The 20,095-nt window shown below is 55.8% G+C and overlaps 3 protein-coding genes across 3 annotated transcripts in view; 2 read left to right on the forward strand and 1 right to left on the reverse strand.

The window, feature by feature from the left end:
* Nucleotides 1–475, forward strand: part of DNAH17 (dynein axonemal heavy chain 17) — a gene marked incomplete at its 5' end in the record, with an annotated part of 31,935 nt that extends 31,460 nt beyond the window's left edge. The window contains one exon of the mRNA XM_083874728.1: nucleotides 145–475. Coding sequence (XP_083730854.1) covers nucleotides 145–392 — 248 coding nt within the window. The 3' untranslated portion in view covers nucleotides 393–475. The remainder of the gene's footprint in view (nucleotides 1–144) is intronic.
* Nucleotides 214–15,812, reverse strand: PGS1 (phosphatidylglycerophosphate synthase 1). Its single transcript, XM_083874595.1, has 10 exons — nucleotides 15,138–15,812; nucleotides 11,286–11,475; nucleotides 10,853–10,930; nucleotides 9,883–9,982; nucleotides 9,066–9,255; nucleotides 8,568–8,746; nucleotides 7,162–7,695; nucleotides 3,739–3,887; nucleotides 1,611–1,753; nucleotides 214–326 (listed from the first exon to the last, which is right to left on the reverse strand). Exons 1-9 carry the CDS (start codon nucleotides 15,770–15,772, stop codon nucleotides 1,634–1,636), a joined length of 2,175 nt encoding a protein of 724 aa, XP_083730721.1. The 5' UTR covers nucleotides 15,773–15,812; the 3' UTR covers nucleotides 214–326; nucleotides 1,611–1,633.
* A 1,015-nt stretch (nucleotides 15,813–16,827) lies between these two features.
* Nucleotides 16,828–19,319, forward strand: SOCS3 (suppressor of cytokine signaling 3). The gene is made up of 2 exons (XM_083874862.1): nucleotides 16,828–16,868; nucleotides 17,541–19,319. Exon 2 carries the CDS (start codon nucleotides 17,608–17,610, stop codon nucleotides 18,235–18,237), a length of 630 nt encoding a protein of 209 aa, XP_083730988.1. The 5' UTR covers nucleotides 16,828–16,868; nucleotides 17,541–17,607; the 3' UTR covers nucleotides 18,238–19,319.
* The last annotated feature ends 776 nt before the right edge of the window (nucleotides 19,320–20,095 follow it).

Raw genomic sequence — 20,095 nt, forward strand, 5'->3', positions numbered from 1 at the left:
AAGGCAAACGCAGTCCTGGGTCACAGTGAGATGAGAAAACGTGTCAGACCTAACCACCACCGAGGCACTCTGCCCGGCCTCAGCCCGCCAGCTGGGGGTCCTGAGGGGTCCTGAGGGGTCCCTGAGGGAGGGCTGTCCCCACAGGCGCGCGCTGGGACATGCAGACGGGGTCGATCGCGGAGGCGCGGATGAAGGAGCTGACCCCGGCCATGCCCGTCATCCTGCTCCGAGCCATCCCCGTGGACCGCGTGGAGGCCACCAACGTCTACGAGTGCCCCGTCTACAAGACTCGGTCGCGAGGGCCCACCTACGTCTGGACCTTCAACCTGAAGACAAAAGAAAAAGCTGCCAAGTGGGTGCTGGCCGGCGTGGCTCTGCTCCTAGAGGCCTAGATTTTAATGGTAATGGAAAACAGCAACACTTTTAACTTTTACTTGTAAAAACCTCACAGTTGTGTAACTCAGTTTACGTTTGATTGTACCAGAACCCTTTTAGCAAAGTATCAATAAAAGCGGTGCTGGAAGCGTTGCCATGTGGAGCTGCTCTCGCAGCACACGGGGTTCTCAGGGAGGATATACTGGTTTTCCACTGGTGGTTTCTGACGTGGTGCTGGTGGGGAGCCAGACCACCGTGGGAAGCCAGACAGAACAACTGCACACAAGTGCCTGACTCCTTTCTCTCTCCTGGCTCTCCATCTTCCCACAGCTCTTTGTGTGATGGCTCAGTGTGAACTGAGCAGAAACTCCTCATGCTCCTGCATGGAGCATATTTGTCTGGCTGGAGCAGACAGGAGAGAAAAGGTGCAGATTTGGTCCAGTTCACCCACACCCAACCTGCACAGCCCAGAGACGATCCAGCTGCAAAGAGGTTCCTCTCTGAAGTATGTTATTTCTGTTTCTAGGGTACAGAACATACTCAGCCCTTTCTTCACAACAAATAATGTGTCTCAGCAGTAACACACATTACAGTGAGTGGATCTGCCAAGGCTGGCCCCTTTGGCATAAAACAATTCACCAAAACCCCGCCCTGTGAAATATCTGAACAATTAGTTCTACAATACAGTTACCTCAAACTTCCCTCACAGCTCAATCAGACAAGCCCCAAGGGCAAGGACAGAGAGCAGCTCATTTCTTTATAGAGCAGCAGTATTTATAATCAGTTATGACTGAATTTCCACCAGGAACCCCAGGACAACACAAAACAGAAAAGCAAAACCAATTGCCCCTGTTAACCAACACTAGAGGGGAAAAGCAAAGCCCTGACTGGGTACAAAGATAAAACATTTTAAGTATTCCAGCAATGCTCTCTATTAGCTGGTCAAGATAACACAAACACAGTCTCTCTCTGCAAAACTCTGACAGGGACATTTCAGAAATGGGAGTTTTATTTCCATGCACAGAAAATACCACTGTATGGGTTCTCTGTCAAAAATTCTAGTAGACAAAACCCAGTCAGGACCTGAGCACTGATCCCAGTACCCCAGGGGAATCTAGAAGTGCCTGGTTTTCCCCACATCATCTGCACATCCATCACCTTTCTTTCATGACAGAGCACTTCACTATTCACTGCACTCAGTGCAATAGAATTCCCCATAATGGCAGCAAACTCACCCAAAGCAGCAACTTTTCTTCTTTCAAAAGAAATTCTTGATCAGAGGTGTCACCAGCTTCACCCACAGTTTCACGTAACGATTTGGCTGCTCAAACGTGGATGTTGAGACCACACCTGAGCAGAGGTAAAGCTGCTCCTGCTCCTGAACAGGAAAAGAAACATCATCTCAGTAAATCCCAACTGTTAAATTATATAATGATCTTTCAGAGAAATAAATTCTCAGATAAAGCTGACCGGGGATCTTGCCACAAGCATGCATCATTTCTCCTCAAGAATTTGTAATTTAAACTCTACAGAGAACAAGGGTTTTGCTTTTTGTGCCCCACAAGTTGCATGAGCTTGAGTTTCAGAAAAACTCCTCAAGGCCGGGCTGTAATTGCCAGAAAAGGAAACCTCACCAAAGCTCCTGGGACCGGCTCTTTCTAGACACACTCGGGCTGCAGATGAATGTGCAGCCGTGATCTCAGCTGAATTACCAGAAACACTGGGGCCCCTACGCGAGCACCCGGCTGCCGGGGCAGGAAATGCTCCTCCCTGCTGATAACACGCTCGCAGCACGTGAGAGCAGAGCTTGGCTCACAGGTAAGGGGGAGTTTGCAGCACAAACAGTCAGGTTTCAGCATCTGCAGGCAAACGAGGAGCAGAACAGCTCCTGGAAGTTTGATCATCATTTTTTTTAATAAATGAAGCTGTCACGAACGGCAGAAAATACCCTGCACTGCTTAAATTCAGGGCAGAACGAGGAAGGCAGGAACCAAGTACTGGAAAGTAACGTCAAAAAGATGAACCAAGACATTAATCTGCCAATTCACTCTAATTTGAGACCCCCCCAAATGTTATAGTCAGCCCTGCTGTGAGGATTCTGCTCCATGACCATCCAATATGAGCGCTAGAGGCAAGGTCAGTTCCCTGAATCAATCTCAGTTCATTCACAGAAGCACCCAAAGGCACCCAGAGCACTCACATTTCTTCCCAAATCTCAGCGCACATTTTTAAAATGGAACTGAACATTACACAGGCAAAGTGATTTCATGGCAGCATCCCAGGAATGGATTAAGTCTTCTAAAAAAGACCACAGAAAGTAAACACCCAGCCCATCTCAGAATCAGCTTCCAGCAATCGGGAATGGTTTAAAGCCCTTTGAATGAGATCACTGCAGCCCTCTGTGAGAAAATTCCTTTGTGTCACATTTCCATTGATTTTCCCCTTCCATTAGAAACAAGCAGAGGCAAGATATGAATTGAAATACTCAAGCAACTCTTCCAGTAATAGAATTGTTTTTGATTAGATACACTCTGACTCATCTCAGGGAAGAGCCCTGATGCAAGAGGGCAATTCCCATTGATCCTGCAGACAACTCTGCCAGCACCTGCCTCACACAGGGCATTTCTGAGGTCTCCAAGTCACACAGAGGCACCAAACTGATCTGCTTTGAAACAGAACACTGCAAGAAAAATGACTTGGGACAGTCAGTTCCAGCAGAAGATTCAGTCAAGAATGCCTGGAGAACCAGGCAGGATTTGGAGCAGCAGCAGAACTGCTGAGCATTCCAAGCTGCCTAATTAAAACAGAAACAGCACAGAAAAACCCTGGGACATTGAATATACACTTAAAATTGAATAACCACTTTAAAATGTCTGTATCGGGATTATGTAATGTCATATTATTATTCATGATAAGAATTCTGTCACAGAACTTCATGGGCATCCCAGCCAGTCCAGAAGGCCTTTTCCAGTCCAAGCTCAGACATTCTAAGGGCCTGGTCTCATTACCCCAAACCCTCCATGCCCTGGGCAATGCCCAAATGCTGGGGTTAAGGCTCAGAGGAGCAGAGGAGCACAGGAGGCAGCAGATCCTCCACACTCATCCAGCCCTGAGCACTCCCAGTACCCGAGGTCACTGGGGACACACATTCCTTCCCGTTATGGCCTCATTTCCCAGCACTGGGTACTTGCAGCAGGCAGCTCATCAATAGTCACTTCACTGACAGCTCCTCAGGACTCCCCACGCTCCAGCAGCTTTTGAGTTATTGAAGCTGGAGGTTTTTATTGCCACTGCGTCATCAGCATTCCCCATGTGACCCTCAAGTGCAACATCCCCACTGCATCCCCAGGATCTGCTGCTTACCTGGTGGAGCTGCTGCTGCAGGGCTTTGTTTTCTGTCACTATCGCCACCTGAGCTTCCAAGTCGCGATGAACTGATCGATACCCGAAATTTGGGGAGCCAATCAGGGTCAGGCAGGGCAGGTCACTCCCTGCCAGGTACAGCCAGAGGCCTGCAGGAAAAGTGAGGGAGAGAGGAAACATGACAGCCAAGGGAATGGCCAGGGTGGGCTCACACGGTCCCTTCACTCAGAGTGAATTAAATGCTTTAAACGTGGATTACGGATTTTGTACAGGAGCTGGGGAGCAGAGAACAGCCCAGCAGGGCCTGCAGGGCTGTGCTGCTCTGTGTGACTCGTGGGGTGCCCTGGCACAGCCCAAATTGGAGTATTCTGACTGGGAGTGCAGCAGCCCCAGTGCACCCCAGGAACACACTGCCCCAAAACAGCCCAGAGCCAGTCCTGCCACTGCATTAGAAGCTGTTTTGCACCACAGTGAACTCAGAAATGCTGAGAGAAGACAAACAGGTTTTCAGTGAAGGGACCAGCCCCAAAGCCCAGGGCAGCCAGGCTGGGTCTGTCCAGCCTGCCCCAGGGCCAGGGACCAACCCTATCCCAGGACCATGACATGAAGAGGCATCTCCCAGCTCTAGCAGCTGAATTCACATGCCATGATGAAGAGACACAGAAGTGCAAATTATTTCACTCCCTCACTTGCAGGGATGAGGTCAGACTCCTGCCAGGGCACCTGGCCCCTGCCACCACTCACCAGCACAGCTCCCACAGCTCTGCCAGCACAGAGAGCAGGTGGGACAGAGCCCAGGACAGGTTTTCAAGGGAAAGATGGAAACCCCACATTATTCTCAAGCACACTGCAGCAGGACAAGAAGGAACAGCCACAGGAGAGTCAGGACTGCTGCCAAGGAGAGGCTGTGTGGCCACTCTGCACAAATGGAGCCAGAAAGCCTTTGCTCTCCTCAGCAGAGCCCTGGGTGAGTCCCTGGTAGAGGCTTATCCCCATGGCTGGTCACACACAGACTGCAACAAAGAACTCATAGCATAAAAACCACCTCAGCCTTAAAATAGCAGCAGGTTTCCCAACTCAGCCCCAGAGCAGTTCCAAGAATGCCTTGAGTAAGATGCTGCCGATTCACTGCCAGTTCCTGTAACCTCCTCCCCGCCCCCACAGCACACTCACAGAGCTGGCACTGCCCTCAGGCTGTGCCACCTCCAGCCCCCTCGGGCTCACCCCACCACAGCGAGGCTGGACAGCCCACCACGGGCTCTGGGAGCCACAGGAAAGCATCCACATGGCACAGAGTTTTGTCACATTCTGCCACCAAACAGGACCCTGCCAGGGGCTGGCCGGTGCCTGACCAGCCAAAGGCTGGACTTCAGCCATGAGGAACGGATTCCTTGCCTTCCCAAGTGTCTTGTGGCAGTCCCACAGCCTTTTACAGGTCTCTGGTTTCATGGCCATCTGGCAGGATCTGCTCAAACAGTGACTCACCTTCCAGCAAGGGGAAGCGCAGCTTCCCAGCCCAGTCAATAGCAGTAACAGGGTTTATCTCGCAGCTCACAGCTGCCTGCCCAGCACCCTGCCGCCAGAACCTGCCTGGAAGGGACCCTCACCCCAAGGGTGTACCCGTGTCACCCCCAACGCCACAGCCAGGAAAGTGCAGGGGGCTTTGGGATGTCCCACCAGGAGAGCTGCTGGCAGCCCCTGCTCACTCGTGCACCCCATCTGCTGCCCCTGCACCCAGGAGAGACGTCCCAGGGAGCACCACTTGACACTGTGCATGCAGACACAAACATCTTAAGGGGAGAGGGAGGGGCACACAGCACAGCCCCAGTGTTTGGGGTATGTCAGTGAGATCCCACAGGAGACTAAAGGGTGTCTCATGTCTCGGCCCACAGAGGAAGCACAAACAGGCACTATTTGCTGCTGGGAATCTCATGTCCTCAGGCAGGAGCTAGGCTCCATGTGCTCCTTGTGCACATGCCCTTCACATCTCCAAGGCTTCCTCCCTTCCCTCTTCTGTCCTTGTCCTCTCTGCCACACCACGTGACTCCTGCAGAAGGAAAGGAGGTGAATCCAGCGTGTGCCAAGGGCAGAGCAGCCAGAGGAGGAGCTGCACGCTGATCCTCCCAGCACTCTGAAGGGAATGGAAACAAGGCAGCCAATGCCTCCAACTGTCCCCCCTGCTAGGCACGGGAGCTGCTGAACTCCAGGCCCTGCGTCCCTCTCCAGGCAAACACCACACAGCAGAGAGCCCAAAGCACAGCCCCACGAGGCCCAGCTGGCCCAAACAGCACCAATGACCATCTGCACTTCGGTAGCTGGGATAAGCAGCCCTTGTTCCTGGGCTCATTTTATGCCAAACCACATCCCACTGGGAGTTAGCAGTGCTCAACAAAGGCAGAACCTGGGAACCACAGATGACCCAAGCACGTGCATCCTGAAAGACACAGGACACCCCAGGCAGGCAGGCAGGCAGGCACCTTTCCTGGAGCTGCCCTGTGTGAGACAAGGGTTTTCCTGCACTCCTGACTGTGCTGGGGAGGGGCACCCTGAGATCTGTTTGTCATTTCAACACAGAGGCAGCCAGTAGCACCCAGGGATTTCTGACAGCTGAGACAAGGCCGACTCTGCAGCTCTCCCTCCCCACCACCTCTGAGCACTCCTGCAGGAGCAGGGAGATGGAGCCATGGCCACTAACAGCTCTCCCCAAAACAGGAATGGCCAGAGCCCCAGTGCTGCAATCACAGCCCAAACACTCCATCTGGAGCACCGTGCTGAGCCTGAGAGCTGGGCATGGTATATCCAGCAGGAATCCAGGGTGTCCCAGAGAAGACCTCGAGGGCAGCATTCTTTAACTCACCGCATGTTAGACCATATTCCTTCCTCAGCCCCTTGCCCTCTGGCTGCCCTGACTCCCATAAGCACGTGAGCTGTGAACAGGAGCTGGTGCAAATCCCCCAACACTCACATTGTCCCCAAACAGACCTGCTGCTGGGGAGGCCCAGGGAGCAGCTCCCCTCCAGCACCTGCCCCAGGTACTGCTGCAGGGTCCCCAGCAGAGTCAGCACTCCTGCCTGCTGAAACCAGCCCAAGGGATACAAGAAACTGCACCACAGCACTGACTGCATCACAAACACATCCAGATGCTTCCTCTCCTTCACGTCACATTTCTCATCCACCACAGGGACAGCTCTCACACCATCCCCATGATTGTAATGAACCAGAAATCCAAAGGCTAGGTGTCCCCTAAGTGATCCAAACCCTCCAGGTTTACACAATCAAGTTGTTTGAACCTTGGAGGAGCGTTTTGAAGGTTAAGCCCAGACTGGCTCCCAGCCAGCCCCTCACTCCTTTCGCAATCCAAACGCAGACCTCTCACACACCTAAGAACAAGACTCCTTGGGATAAGGGCTCTTATCCTCTTACCTTTGGCATGGAATGTCCACCCAGCACGGGAGTACTCCTGGAGCTGCACCCTCTCCTGCTGCTGCAGGTAGCAGACCTCACTGTAAAACTGACGTTCGATGTAAACGTAGGCAGCAGGGATGGCACCCGCCACCCCTTTGGCACCAAAAAACCCATTGACCTCGGGGGAGGCCAGGAGGATGCGGTACTCAGCCCTCGTGCCCAGGATGAGGTCCATGTAGGCCTGTGTCAAGTTGAAGTAGCCAGTGGTGAGGTATATCCTGGCATCCCGCTCAGCCTCCGTCAGCAGAGTCTCTGTGACCATCTCATCTATTTGAATCCCAAAAGGTTTCATTTGGATTAAGGGATAGATCCAGGTGTCAGGTTCTGGTTTCAGATCCCCAGATGCTTGAGAGCCTTGCTGGGATAAGTGGGAGCTGCCTGGCTGGCTGCTGTGGAAAGTCTTTGCATGAAGCTGCTCCTGCCGTGTCCGGGCAGAGTTGATGACCTCCATGACCCTGCGGTTGGCAATCTCGCAATAAGCCACTTTGTCTCCTGCAGGAAAGGCCAGAGAGATGCTGTGAGATCCACAGGCACAGAGCTACGTGTCACCTATTGCACACCAGGACATGGATACAGGAACAAATCAGAGCCAACACAGAGTGCACATGACTGCCTTAAGGCCCAAACCAGCTGTTTCAAGATCGGCAGAGCTCCGTTACAGAAGAGAAATTCTCAGCAACTAGCAGCAGCCTGAAAAATCCTCTGAGAAAGAAAAGGATGAGGACAAGGCTACACTGACAACCAAGAATGAGCTGGAATACACAAATGAACTCCCACCCCCAGCCTGAACTTACATCACCCAGCAGTACAAGGCCAGGACAAAAACTGATGACGCAATCAGCCTGGCACATCACTGCCCTTCTCTGCCCAATTTTACGCCTGTTCCCAGTCTTTCTGAACTGATTCCCATTTGATTCCCAGAACAAACTCTACTACAAGAGATTAATTACCAACAATAGCAGCACATTCATAAACCCTTCAGAACACGCACATCCAGAGCACCTGGAATTGCAGCTGGTAATATCAGAAAAAATTCTCAAAGGACGGAAGCTTAAGGCCAAAAGCAGCACATTTATGAGGCAGCACTGAAAAGGCTACAGAGTTATTTCCAACCTCTGCACACCCTGCCAAATTAGCCTGTGACAGCCACTGTGCTGGGAAAACTCCAACAGATCCGGTCCTGAAATTCAAGCAACCTCAATTTTAATACTGGATGGCACAAAACAGGACACCTGACAGTCTGAACAATGGCCAGACACCCAGCTATTCCCACACGGATGGAGTCTAAGTCATCCTTAAACTCTGGCTGCCACTCCCCTCCTCTGGATCCCACCACCCAACCAGGTGAGACAACTCTCTCCTACCTTGGTATGGGTGCACCATTCCCTCCATCATCTGGACTGTGTCATCCTGCTGTAACTGCAGGGACACGTCCCCAATGGCGTCCACAAGCTCCGTGAAGAAGTCTGCGATCTCGGGAGAGTCCCGCAGCAGGACGTAGCGGTCCTGACGGTTGGTGAAGTACAGATCACTCAGGTTTGCGCTGAAGAGAAAGGGAAGAGACGGGTTTGGAGCACACGATTCTCAACCTTCCAGCCCAGGCTACAGGCCTCACTCTGGGATAGCTGCACTAAAGTACAAATTGGCCATTTCCTTTGGAATCTTGAAATATTTTTCCCTTTAAGAAAGGCTGGCTTTCATCTGAGAACCTCATGTGCAGGAACTGTGGTTGCTCTCCCATCTCACAAGAGCACTGACAGGATCATGGTGCAGTCCAGATGTTCAGACAGCTCTGGCAGCACAAACACCCAGCCCAAAGCCCAGCAAAAGGACCTGCAGGAGGCTGAGGCAGCAGGACTCACCCGCTCAGGATCACGTTGTCATCAAAGAGATAGACCTTGATGTGCTGCAGCCCGATGGTCTCGTTGAAGCGCTCTGGGATCAGGAGCCGGAGGAGCCCCCGCAGGTTTGGAGTGTGGAAAAGGGACACGCGGACCTGCTTGGGAAACCGCTGCAGCAACGGGATCAGCATTGTCCGGGAATTCTTCCTGCCTGGGAGACACAGGGCACACAGACAGGACACACCATGACACGGCTCTCCAGCTGGTTACAGGGTGAGCTCCCCTCCCATCCACTGCCCTTCACACCTTTTCCTTTTTCTTTGCTTTTTTTTTTTTAATCGCTTTCATTTGCACAATGTCAATATTGAAACTGACATCCAGAATCAGTCACAGGGCAGGTCTGACACTTATCAAGCTCTTTAACCAAGCCTCACCAGCATTGGTAATACATCTACAGGAGTTACTGCAGATGACCACAGGTTCCTGATTCAGTGTGCTGCTGCTTCCAACAATTCTCATTTTCCTTTCAAAATGAAAATGTAAGTGAGCATAATGGGTAAGGCCAAATGCACTAACCAATGAACCAAGCAAGACTACAGAAGTTGAACAGAATAGTTTGGCCCTTTTTGCTCCTACCACCTATTTTTGGAAGAAAAGTGGCTCAGCTTGAAGATTTTCTGGGAATATGCAGTTCTGGAATAAAAAAGGCCAATCCTGAAAGGTGCATGCTGTAAGCAAGTAGGTCTAATTGGCCAAGATATCTGCTCTGAAAAGAACTGTCTCTCTAGCTGAACAGTAAAATCAGGCTCTGAGAAAAGCAATGAACAGCAATTCCTACCCCGGGAGCCCCTGGTGTAGTCGAGGAGAATGGAAACTCTGAGGTCAGGTGAGCCTTTTGCTTGTAGTGATTTCTCCAGTGTTTCTTCTAAGCAATACACCTGCAGAGAGAGTTCTCTCCTCATTACAAAAGCAAATACACTCTCCAAGGGAAGTGCTCAGCAGCAGGAGACCGTGTCCAAGACAGCTCCCACACCCCTGTGCCAAGCACAGCCAGCTCAGCCTTTGCCAGCCTGGCAGCTTCCACCAGCCCAAAGCCACAGATCAAAGGGCCTCAAGTTTTCCACGTCCACATTCTTCAGGTCTCACAAGAGCAATTAATGTTAGCAGAAAAGTCCCAATAACATTCCCCAATCACAGACTTGCATCATCAGAGACATACATTGGAAGGAATTCACTGCAGTTTTGTTCTTTAACTACAATGTTGTTTGTCAAATGGAAATTTGAATCCTAGGTGCAAGCCCAGACAAAGCTGGGCACAAACACTATGCAGACTCCATCCACCTTTACCTTGCTAGGACATTTACTTCCTAACATCAGAACCTGACCAAGGTCAGGTTTCTACCTAAAGCCCTTGGGCAAAAACACTTTTGTTTCCAGAGGAAAAGAACAAAAAAATCAAATACCATGAAGCAAAGCTCATCTCAAGTCTCAAATGCAGAAAACCAATCCTTCATCTGTGTCCTGCACCAGGAGCACCAAACACAGCCCTACACACCTACAATTCAAATCCTGTTCAAGAAAAATGCCAGGGGAAAATAGATTCCCATGACCTGAGTTTTACAAAGCCCCTCTGAGCATTCTGAACACCAGGCCAGTCCCTTCTGACAGGTCCAGGCTAGCTATCCCCTGAAGAAGTGCAGCAGTTCCCTGGCTCTATACCAGACCTAAACTAGAAACACCGTGTGCCTCCCTTCCACATCCCTCCCCAGCATTCCCTTCCTGACCTTCCCAAACCCTTCCACACTCACCAGCTCCTGCTCATGGAGTCCTGTTCCCAGGTACAGTGAGGCCATCACCACCCGCTGCTTGGCTGCTTTTATCTGCACCTGGGAGCAGCAAAAAAACCAGTTCAGTTTCACACAGGGTGTCTGTCCTGAGGAGCCATCAGCCCAGACCGGGCTGGGAGGATGCCTTCAGCCCCATCTCTGCACCTCCTCTCTTGAGGGGAAAGGGTAACACCTGGAGAGTGGTGACTAAGACATATAGAGCTCTGCAGAGCCACAGCAGCACCATTGCTGCATCTAAAATCCAAGGAAGAAACCTTTCCCAGTGCTTTCTGGGAAACTGAAGAACACACTCCCTGCAGCTAAAGCTATTCCATACCGGAGCAGTTACCAGGCAGCAGCTGCAAAACTGGGATTGTATCAAAGCCATTCCCACAACTTGGAGCCCACACCTTACCTTCAGCAGTTCATAGAATTCCGAAGGGGATGAAAGGACCTTGACGTGTGAGCTGGAGATCCCAAACTCCGGGACCAAATTCCTGATCCACTGGAACCTGTGGGCTCCTTCTGGACAGAGGGAACACGGTGGGGCTGTGATCACTGGAACAGGAGGGGTGAGTAGTGGGGCTAGAAGGAGCCATGATGATCTGTGCAAAAAAAAAAAAGATGGAGAGTTTTTTTATAGCGAAACCTTTGCTTCCCAGAAAGACTCCAAGCAGGTAAAGGAAGAGCTGCAGCCAGGGCCAATACATGGATGGCAGGGATCCACAATGGCAAGAATGCCTTTCCCTTTCCATAATCTGACCTGGATCACCAAAGCCAAATGTAGAAACAGAGAAACATAGGAAAAATGTGGGAGAACAGATCTGAACATCACCAGCTCCTCCCCTGAGCTGGCATGGAGATGAGGGGAAACAATTCCTTCATCAGGACAACACGGGAGGGGAAGGAGGCCAGGAGCTGCAGAAAATGAGAGTGTGGATGCTCAGGTGTCTGGCAGTGCTGAGGTGGTTCCACCTGCACTGTAACCAGCCAGTTTTGAATTATCTCCATCACACACACACCAGCTTGGCCACGGCCAACACTCCCCTCATGCTGAGCTTTGCTCTCAGCTGGGCTGAAGTCGTTCACATTTCAGGTTTAAAGATCAGGCTGCTTTAAAGAGAAAAATGCCTCCATCCCTCAATCTTATCCAAAAATCGATGCACAGCACAGAAGGTGACCAAGTGGAAGCCCCAGCAAAGGCAGAGCAGTCACTCCCCAAGAATGACCCACAAAAGGAGCAGGAATGTGCCAAGAGCCACAACAGGGCTCCATCCCTCTCTAGCAACGCCACTGGCATTCCTCAGAACAAGAGAGGGTCACAACTTCCCCTGAAAACCTCACAAAAGCTGTGAGGGAAACGTCAGGAAACTCATTCTTCAAAAAAAAAGAAATTTCAGAACGGATTTAATTTCTTTGAAGTCGCTTTGGGAAGAAACCAGCTTACTGCCAGCATCACGCAGCGGGTGACAGGAAGCAAGCAGCAACTTCTCCTCCCCGAGGTTTCACACATGCAAATTCATCCAGTCACAGAATAACCCCCGGCAGGAGTCTGTTCGCATGACAAAACCACATTTCAGCACAATTAGCAGCAGCGGCTCCCATGAGATCCAGGAATCCATGGGCAAGGGACTGAACTGCATCTCTGAACCTGACACAAACCGCTCCAGTCTGCAGATCCCACTCAGGGGCTTTTTTGGGATGGAATTGGGGTGGCTGGTCTGACCCTGAGGACCACCAGCTCCTCGGGGCACCATCCTGTGGCCCATCCTGATGATTCCACCGTCATCACACACCAAGAGGAAACTTGACCACGACCTTTACCAGAACTTGTTACAAGGAACTTTTGGCTTTTTTACCACAATCCAGAGCCCAAAAGAACACAGATTCCAGGAAGATGATTTCACTCATCTGGTTCATGATACAACTCTGGATCTTCACAAGGTTTCCAAACATCCTTACAAGGAAACCAGTTCATAGTGGCGTTTCCTGTAAAATCCAGAGTTTGTCACTGACTATTCACGAACACCGAAATCTGAGTCAGTCAGTGCAGGAATTCCTGGGATGGAGGGTTTTAACAGATCATGTGGACTGGGCTCAGCCTGAATACCCAGAAGTGACAGAAATCGCCAGCACAGTCTGTTAAAACCAATGCAAATATCCCCTAAAAGGTGCAGGAAGAATTAAAGCAGAACAGAAACACAAGAAATGTCACTTTTCAGGCACATTTTCGTAAGTGTCTACAGAACCTGAGCACAACCTTCACACACCTTGGCTCATCTCGAGCCTCACAGGCCACACACAGAGAGCAGATTCTCACTGTTCCACGGCACACAGAGCTACAGGAGTTCACACTGCATCCAAAAAACACTGGGGGGGTTTAAAACCCACTGAATGCTCAGCCCACAGAGCAGTGGCACGGCTGGGCTCTAACCCAGCCCCACAGGTCACAGACAACATCCTCTGGAATTATTCCCGGGAGGAAGCAGTGGCAAATTTTATGTATTTTACCATAACAATCAACAGAGATGAATATCATCCTCCTTATCTCATTGGCCAGCACAAATACCCTTCCAGACCAGTGGCCAAGCAGACTCTTTCCAGAAACATCATTCCCAGTAGGCATTTTCTGGCAAGGACTGTTGGAATTGTGAGTCCAGCTACACCTCCCTGCCTGCCTGTGGCCCTGCACCTCCTGCCTGGAGCCAGGGGCAGCTCCAGGGCAGCTCTGAAGGCTGAAGGCTGTGATGGGTCCAGCTTGGAGCATCTGGACTCTGGAACATCTGGAGGGACATCAACCTGCAGCACCAGTGCTGTTTGGTTTGATTCAGATTAATTCTGTATAGATCAATTTATCCCCACTAATTGCATCCTCCAGATTTTTCACTAAGTAATTCACAGTGTGCCAACACTGTTTGATCTTTCAGCCCAATAGTGAAATTTACACCTTATCCAGCATTGAGAACCTATGGATTCTAGAATTATCAAATAAATCCGTATTTTGCTGCAGCCACAGAGCCCTGGCACAGCATCTGGCTCCCAGAGCAGCAGCTTCTCCCCCCCAGTGAGTGACATCAGCTCAGTGACTGCCCAGCACAACCAATCCTCACAACCACGCAGACAGACACAACTACCAGAAACCATGTAACATTATGAAGAAATCATCAAAATTCCACGCTGTGACAAACCAGGTTTCAGAGGAACAGAAAATGAACCACGGGGGAGCCCTTTCCACGTACTCCACATCGCTGAGTTAACCAGAAAGAGAAAACGGAATCAAAAGGAACCACCTCAGAGCCCTTTCTGAATAAAAAGTTGACCCTAAATAGAAACAACGGATTTTTTGGGGTTTGTTCTATTTTTTTTTTTTAATGTAGGCTTGGTACAGAAACTGCCAATGGAGCTGAAACTCTTATTCAGTGTAAAACCTCCTCTTCAGAGGTGAAGTGAAACCGTGGGATGTAATGTTGTTATTTCACTCAAACACACACGGGGGGATCTACAGCGCTGCTCTTTGAACTCAGTGACTGCTTTCCAGGGTAAATTCACCTTTCAGCCTAATTTACCTGCCCCAAAAATACTGGGGAGACCGAGAGACAAGTGTGAGAAGAATTTCCTTGGTGTGAACAAGGACACAGAGCAGACTGATGGTCCCGCTCCTGCAGGACCGCGGTGACAGCCCCGGTGACCGTCAGGGGTGACAGGCAGCGGTCAGTGCCGCCGGGCAGAGCGTGTCCTGCCCCTCCTGTCCCCCTGCCCCTCCTGTCCCCCTGCCCCTCCTGTCCCTCTGCCCCTCCTGTCCCCCTGCCCCTCCTGTCCCCCTGCCCCTCCTGTCCCTCTGCCCCTCTCTGACCATCCCTCGCCCTCCGTGACCACCGGGCCCGGGGGGACTTTGGGCTGTGCCGAGCCCCCGGTGCCGCCCCAGGGCTGAGCTGCCCCCGGGACAGCCCTGCCAAAGGGATACCGGACAGCGGGAGGCAAGGGAATGGGAAAGGAATGGGAAATAACGCCCAGTTGTTGTCCTGAGGGGATAGTGGGATGAGCTAAAGGGTCTGCGAGAGCGGAGCCGAACCCCACTCACACCCCGGCCTGGGGCTGCCGGGCCGCCCCTTTTCCCCTACGCAGCTTTTCCAAGGGGCCGGGCTGGAAAGGGGAAGCGGCGAGCGGGGGATGCCCCGGGAACGCGACACCGGCTGCGGGGGCGGCCGAGGGCTCCCGCCGCCTCCCCAGCCCCGGGAGAGCCGGCGCGGTCCCGGCCGGTCCTTACCTGCGGGCGCGGCGGTCGCGGCCGCGGGACAGGCGGTCGGAGAGGCGGCCGAGCAGCGCGGCCAGGCCGAGGCGGCCCCGGGGCAGCCAGGCCGAGAGCCGCCGCCAGAGCGCCGCGCCGCCCGCCGCCATCGCCCGCGCCTTCCGCTTCCGCGCTGCCATGGCGACCCCGCCTTCCGCTTCCGCTTCCGCCTCCCGCCCCGCCCGGGCCCGGCCCGGCCCGCGCCTCCTGCCGCCCCCGGGGCCCCGGCCCGCCCTTCCCCGCCGACCCGCCCGGCCTGACAGCCGGGAAAGGGCCGGGAAGGGGCCGGGAGGAGCTCGGGAAGGGCCCGTTGTCCGGCAGGGCCGGGCCGGGGCTCCCCCGCCCCGCACACGTGGGACGGGCCCATGCGGGGCCGGACCGGAGCCCGGCAGTGTCACCCCCCCGCAGGGTCTCTCATTCCCCCGGGGCGAGCCCCGAGCAGCTCCCAAGGGCCGTGCACGGCTCTTGCCCGCGGCAGAACCGGCCCCGCCGGGCCGGGCGGTGTCCGGGGGCCGCGGGGGCCCCGCCAGGCCCCGACACGTCCCGCCGGGAGCCCCGGAGCCCGGCCCGTTCCTCCCCCGCCGTCCCGGCAGCGCTCCGGGGCTCGTTTGCATTTCAGAGCAGCCGCTTCGCCGCCGCCGCTTCCCAGAAGTGCCGCGCTGGGCTGGTCCCTGCCGGGCAGCGGCCGCTCCTCCGGGGAAAATTAAACTGGTTAAAATAAACCCACGGACAGAGCGCGGGCTGTGCGCGAGCTCGGGACCGACAATTGCCAAAGGGATGGGGAGGGAGCTCCGGCGCCGCTCCTCCCGCCGGGCACCGTCCCCACCGGTGTCCCCCCACGGTGTCACTCCGGTGTCACCTCGGTGTCCCCCCACGGTGTCCCTCCCGGTGTCCCCCCACCCGGTGTGTCATTCCGGTGTCCCCCCCGATGTCCCCTCCGGTGTCGCCCCCCGGTGTTCCCCCCCACGGTGTCCCCCCCGGTGTCACTCCGGTGTCCCCCCCACGGTGTTGTTCCCCCCGGTGTCCCCCCACGGTGTCACCCCGGTGTTCCCCCCGGTGTCCTCGCCCGGTGTTCCCCCCCCGGTGTCACTCCGGTGTCCCCTCTGGTGTCCCCTCTGGTGTCCCCCCCCCCCAGTGTCTCCCCGGTGTGATCCCGGTATTCCCCTCCGGTGTCCCCCCCGGTATTCCCCTCCGGTGTCCCCCCCGGTATTCCCGCCGGTGTTCCCCCCCCGCCCCGGTGTCCCCCCCGTCAAACTCCTGTCCAGGGCGGGCCCGGCTGTCCCGGCAGGGGCGGGGGACACCGAGGGTCCCCCGGGGGGCCGGTTCGGTTCTCCGCAGGGCGAGGGGCGAGGGAGCCGCCCTGCCCGGAACGGGCTGTGGGGCCGGGCAGGGGCCGGAGGGGCCCGGGGCTGGCGGGGCCGGGCAGGGGCTGTGGGCGCCGGGGGCCGGGGGCCGGGCCGGGCCGGGCAGGGGCTGTGGGCGCCGGGGGCCGGGCCGGGCCGGGCAGGGGCTGTGGGCGCCGGGGGCCGGGGGCCGGGCCGGGCCGGGCGGGGCGCGGGCGGTGCCGCCGCGTTACAAGAAGCCGCGCAGTTCCAGGAACCCGAGGGCGGGCGCTGCTCCTGCTATAAGAGACCGCCCCGGGCCGCCTCGGCAGCTCCGCCGCCGCTCACCGGCCCCGCTCCGCCGCCAGGAACGGCCCCCGCGCCCCAGGTACGGCCCGGGACGGAGCCCCGACAGCGCGGGGGGACAGCGGGACCGCCGGGGGGCGACCGCCGGGACCGGGGGTGATGGGGCTGCCCGGGGAGCGGGAGCCCGGGGTGGTGGTGCCTCGGCGGGGCCATAACCGGGGGCCCCGGGAGTAAAGAGAGCAGGAGACCATCAGAAGCGGTGCTCGGAGAGAGGGCAGAGAGCTGGAGACCTCCCGGGAAGAAGAGCCGGGGGTGCCGGTGCCGGGCAGCCGGGAACAGGGGCTGCCGCTTCCCGGGAGGAGAGAGCTGGGCAGGGGGTGCCGGATTTTCTGGGAAATGAGAGCTGGGGAAGGGGGTTGCCGGGCACCGGGAGCGCTGTCCCCGCGGGAGGAGAGCAGGCACGGAGCGGGGCGCAGGAGTGCCGGGAACAGGGGACAGGAGCGCTGTCCCCGCGGGAGGAGGACAGGCACGGAGCGGGGCGCAGGAGTGCCGGGAACAGGGGACAGGAGGGGACAGGAGCGCTGTCCCCGCGGGAGGAGAGCAGGCGGGGAGCGGGGCGCAGGAGTGCCGGGAACAGGGGACAGGAGCGCTGTCCCCGCGGGAGGAGGACAGGCACGGAGCGGGGTGCAGGAGTGCCGGGAACAGGGCACAGCCGGGGACGGGAACGCCGGGCTCACCGCGCTCTCCGCCGCAGGTGATGGTGTAGCAGCGGCTGCTGCTGGCAGCAGCGCCCCGAGCACACGAAGCTGGCTCCCTGCGCCATGGTCACCCACAGCAAGTTCCCCGCCGCCGGGATGAGCCGCCCCCTGGACACCAGCCTCCGCCTCAAGACGTTCAGCTCCAAGAGCGAGTACCAGCTGGTGGTGAACACCGTGCGCAAGCTGCAGGAGAGCGGCTTCTACTGGAGCGCGGTGACGGGCGGCGAGGCCAACCTGCTGCTGAGCGCCGAGCCCGCGGGCACCTTCCTCATCAGGGACAGCTCGGACCAGAGACACTTCTTCACCCTCAGCGTCAAGACGGAGTCGGGCACCAAGAACCTGCGCATCCAGTGCGAGGGCGGCAGCTTCTCCCTGCAGAGCGACCCCCACAGCGGCCAGCCCGTGCCCCGCTTCGACTGCGTGCTCAAGCTGGTCCATCACTACATGCCCCCCACGCCCCGCGCCGTCCCCGAGCAGCCCGGGGGGGCCCTGCACCCCAAGAGAACCTACTACATCTACTCAGGCGGGGAGAAGATCCCCCTGGTGCTGAGCCGCCCGCTCTCCTCCAGCGTCTCCACCCTGCAGCACCTCTGCCGCAAGACCGTCAACGGGCACCTGGACTCCTACGAGAAGATGACTCAGCTGCCGGCCCCCATCAAGGAGTTCCTGGACCAGTACGATGCCCCTCTCTAAGGAGCGGCGGAGCGAGGTCTCATGCTACAAGCACAACAACAGGGGACAGGCACAGCGCCCCTCTGGCACAGGGGCTGGCAGGGCATCCCGAGCCTCTCCAGAGGGGGAATGGGGCGAGCTGCCGTGGGCTCGGGGCTGTGGCCAGCACGGCTGGGCACCCCTGGTGCTGGGGGGACTCCTCAAGGAAGCGTCACACCTCCTCCTCTCCGCAGGGAAGGAGATGGCTCCGACCAGGCTGTGGATGTTACAGTGAACCCATTGGCAAAGCCCCCGTGGGTTGGGGCAGCCAGGACAGCTCCCGCAGCACGGGAGAACGTGCCAGCCCCATCCCGGGGTGTCCTGGCAATTCCGCCCTCAGAAATGGAAAGCACTGGAGCCCAGGAGTGCCTGATCACTTTTCCTCAGTTTTCAGGGGAAGGTGTTTTTTGCCCATACCGTACCTCTTGCTGCCTCCTTGTGGGTGAAAGCTCCTTTCACACCAAGCCCCAGACTAAGAGGTCGATGCCTTTGCCCTCCGTTACCATTTTCCAGGGGACTAAGCCTTAATATCCTCCCTGCCCCGCGGTCTGGGTTAGTGCTCGTCGGTCCTGCAGTGACGGTCCTGCTGCTGAGCTGGAAGTGGAGGGGAAGCGTCGCTGCGATGCTGCTGAGTCCCACACAACCTGCAAGGATCCCCCCGAGGACGCTGGGCCCTCACTCCCGACATCACAGCCCACCTCTGCCCAGCCTCTCCCACAGACCCCGGCTGTGCTGCCCTGTAGGGCACCAATTCCTGCAGGAAAGCAGCAGCAGCAGCAGCAGGACAATCCCCTGGAGCGCTGTCATCTCGTGAGTGCTTTTCTGCGTCCACCCAGAGAAGTGGTTGGGTTTTCTGGCTTTTTTTAATTTTTATTCTTATTTTTTTAACCGAAGGGATGTTTACAGGCCAACGTGAATCACTGTCTTTTATAAAGATTCCATCTTCACCTCCAGCCTTGAGGGCTGAGCAAAACAATGCTTGAAAATTCAACCAAAAAACCAAACTCAGATGAAACTTTGCACATATTTATATTTATATTCAGAAAGAAAAAAAAATGTTTCCATAATTTATAATAAAGAGCACTATTTTTTAATGAAAAACACCAGATCTGGTTTGATTTCTCCCTGGCGCCCCTGGGGCCGCTTGGCCCCGGCACAATGCTGGGATGTGTTTACACCACGTAAGCGCCGTTTCCTGGAGCCGCTGCCCGTGCCGGGTGATCCCGCGGTGACTCAGCCCTCGGTGCGTAAGCTCTGCCCGGCACTCAGGTATGTCTGAGCCCTGTGCTCGGCCAGCCCGACCACGAGGATGGATCTGCTCCCGGCCTGGGCACACAGTGCAGCCATGGGATGGCAGATGTGGCCCTGGGCACAGGAGGGGCTGAGCTGGTGGCCCAGGGTGGCCTGTGGCACACACAGTGCCGTGCTCCTGAAGGGGCCCGTGGCACAGCCCCAGTGCAGTGCTCCTGAAGGGCCAAGAGAGTCCTGCCTTCCCCCAGCCCTGTTCTGACTCGTGCCAGGATGAGGAGCTGCAGGAACAGGGCACTGAGAGCTCTGGGTAGGAAAGACTCTGCAGGTGCTCCCTCTGGGACTGTGGTGGGTTTGAGGTAGGGAGTGACAAGATACTGCTCACCCCCCAGCACAGAGAGAAAAGCTCTGTGCTGTGCAGATCCCCAGCCAGGCACAGATGCCTGAGGGAGAGGATTCAGTTCTCCTCAGGATGTCCTTGTTCCCAGAAGCGCCTGTCCCCTGCTGCCAGGGGCATGAAGTAGGCATGGGAATAATCCTTCAGCTCCTCTGGCTGGTGTGCAGTGCAGTGCCTGGCTGAAGAGCTGAATCC

Source organism: Zosterops lateralis (genome assembly GCF_965231275.1).
Source record: "Zosterops lateralis genome assembly, chromosome: 18".
Lineage (NCBI taxonomy): Eukaryota > Metazoa > Chordata > Aves > Passeriformes > Zosteropidae > Zosterops > Zosterops lateralis.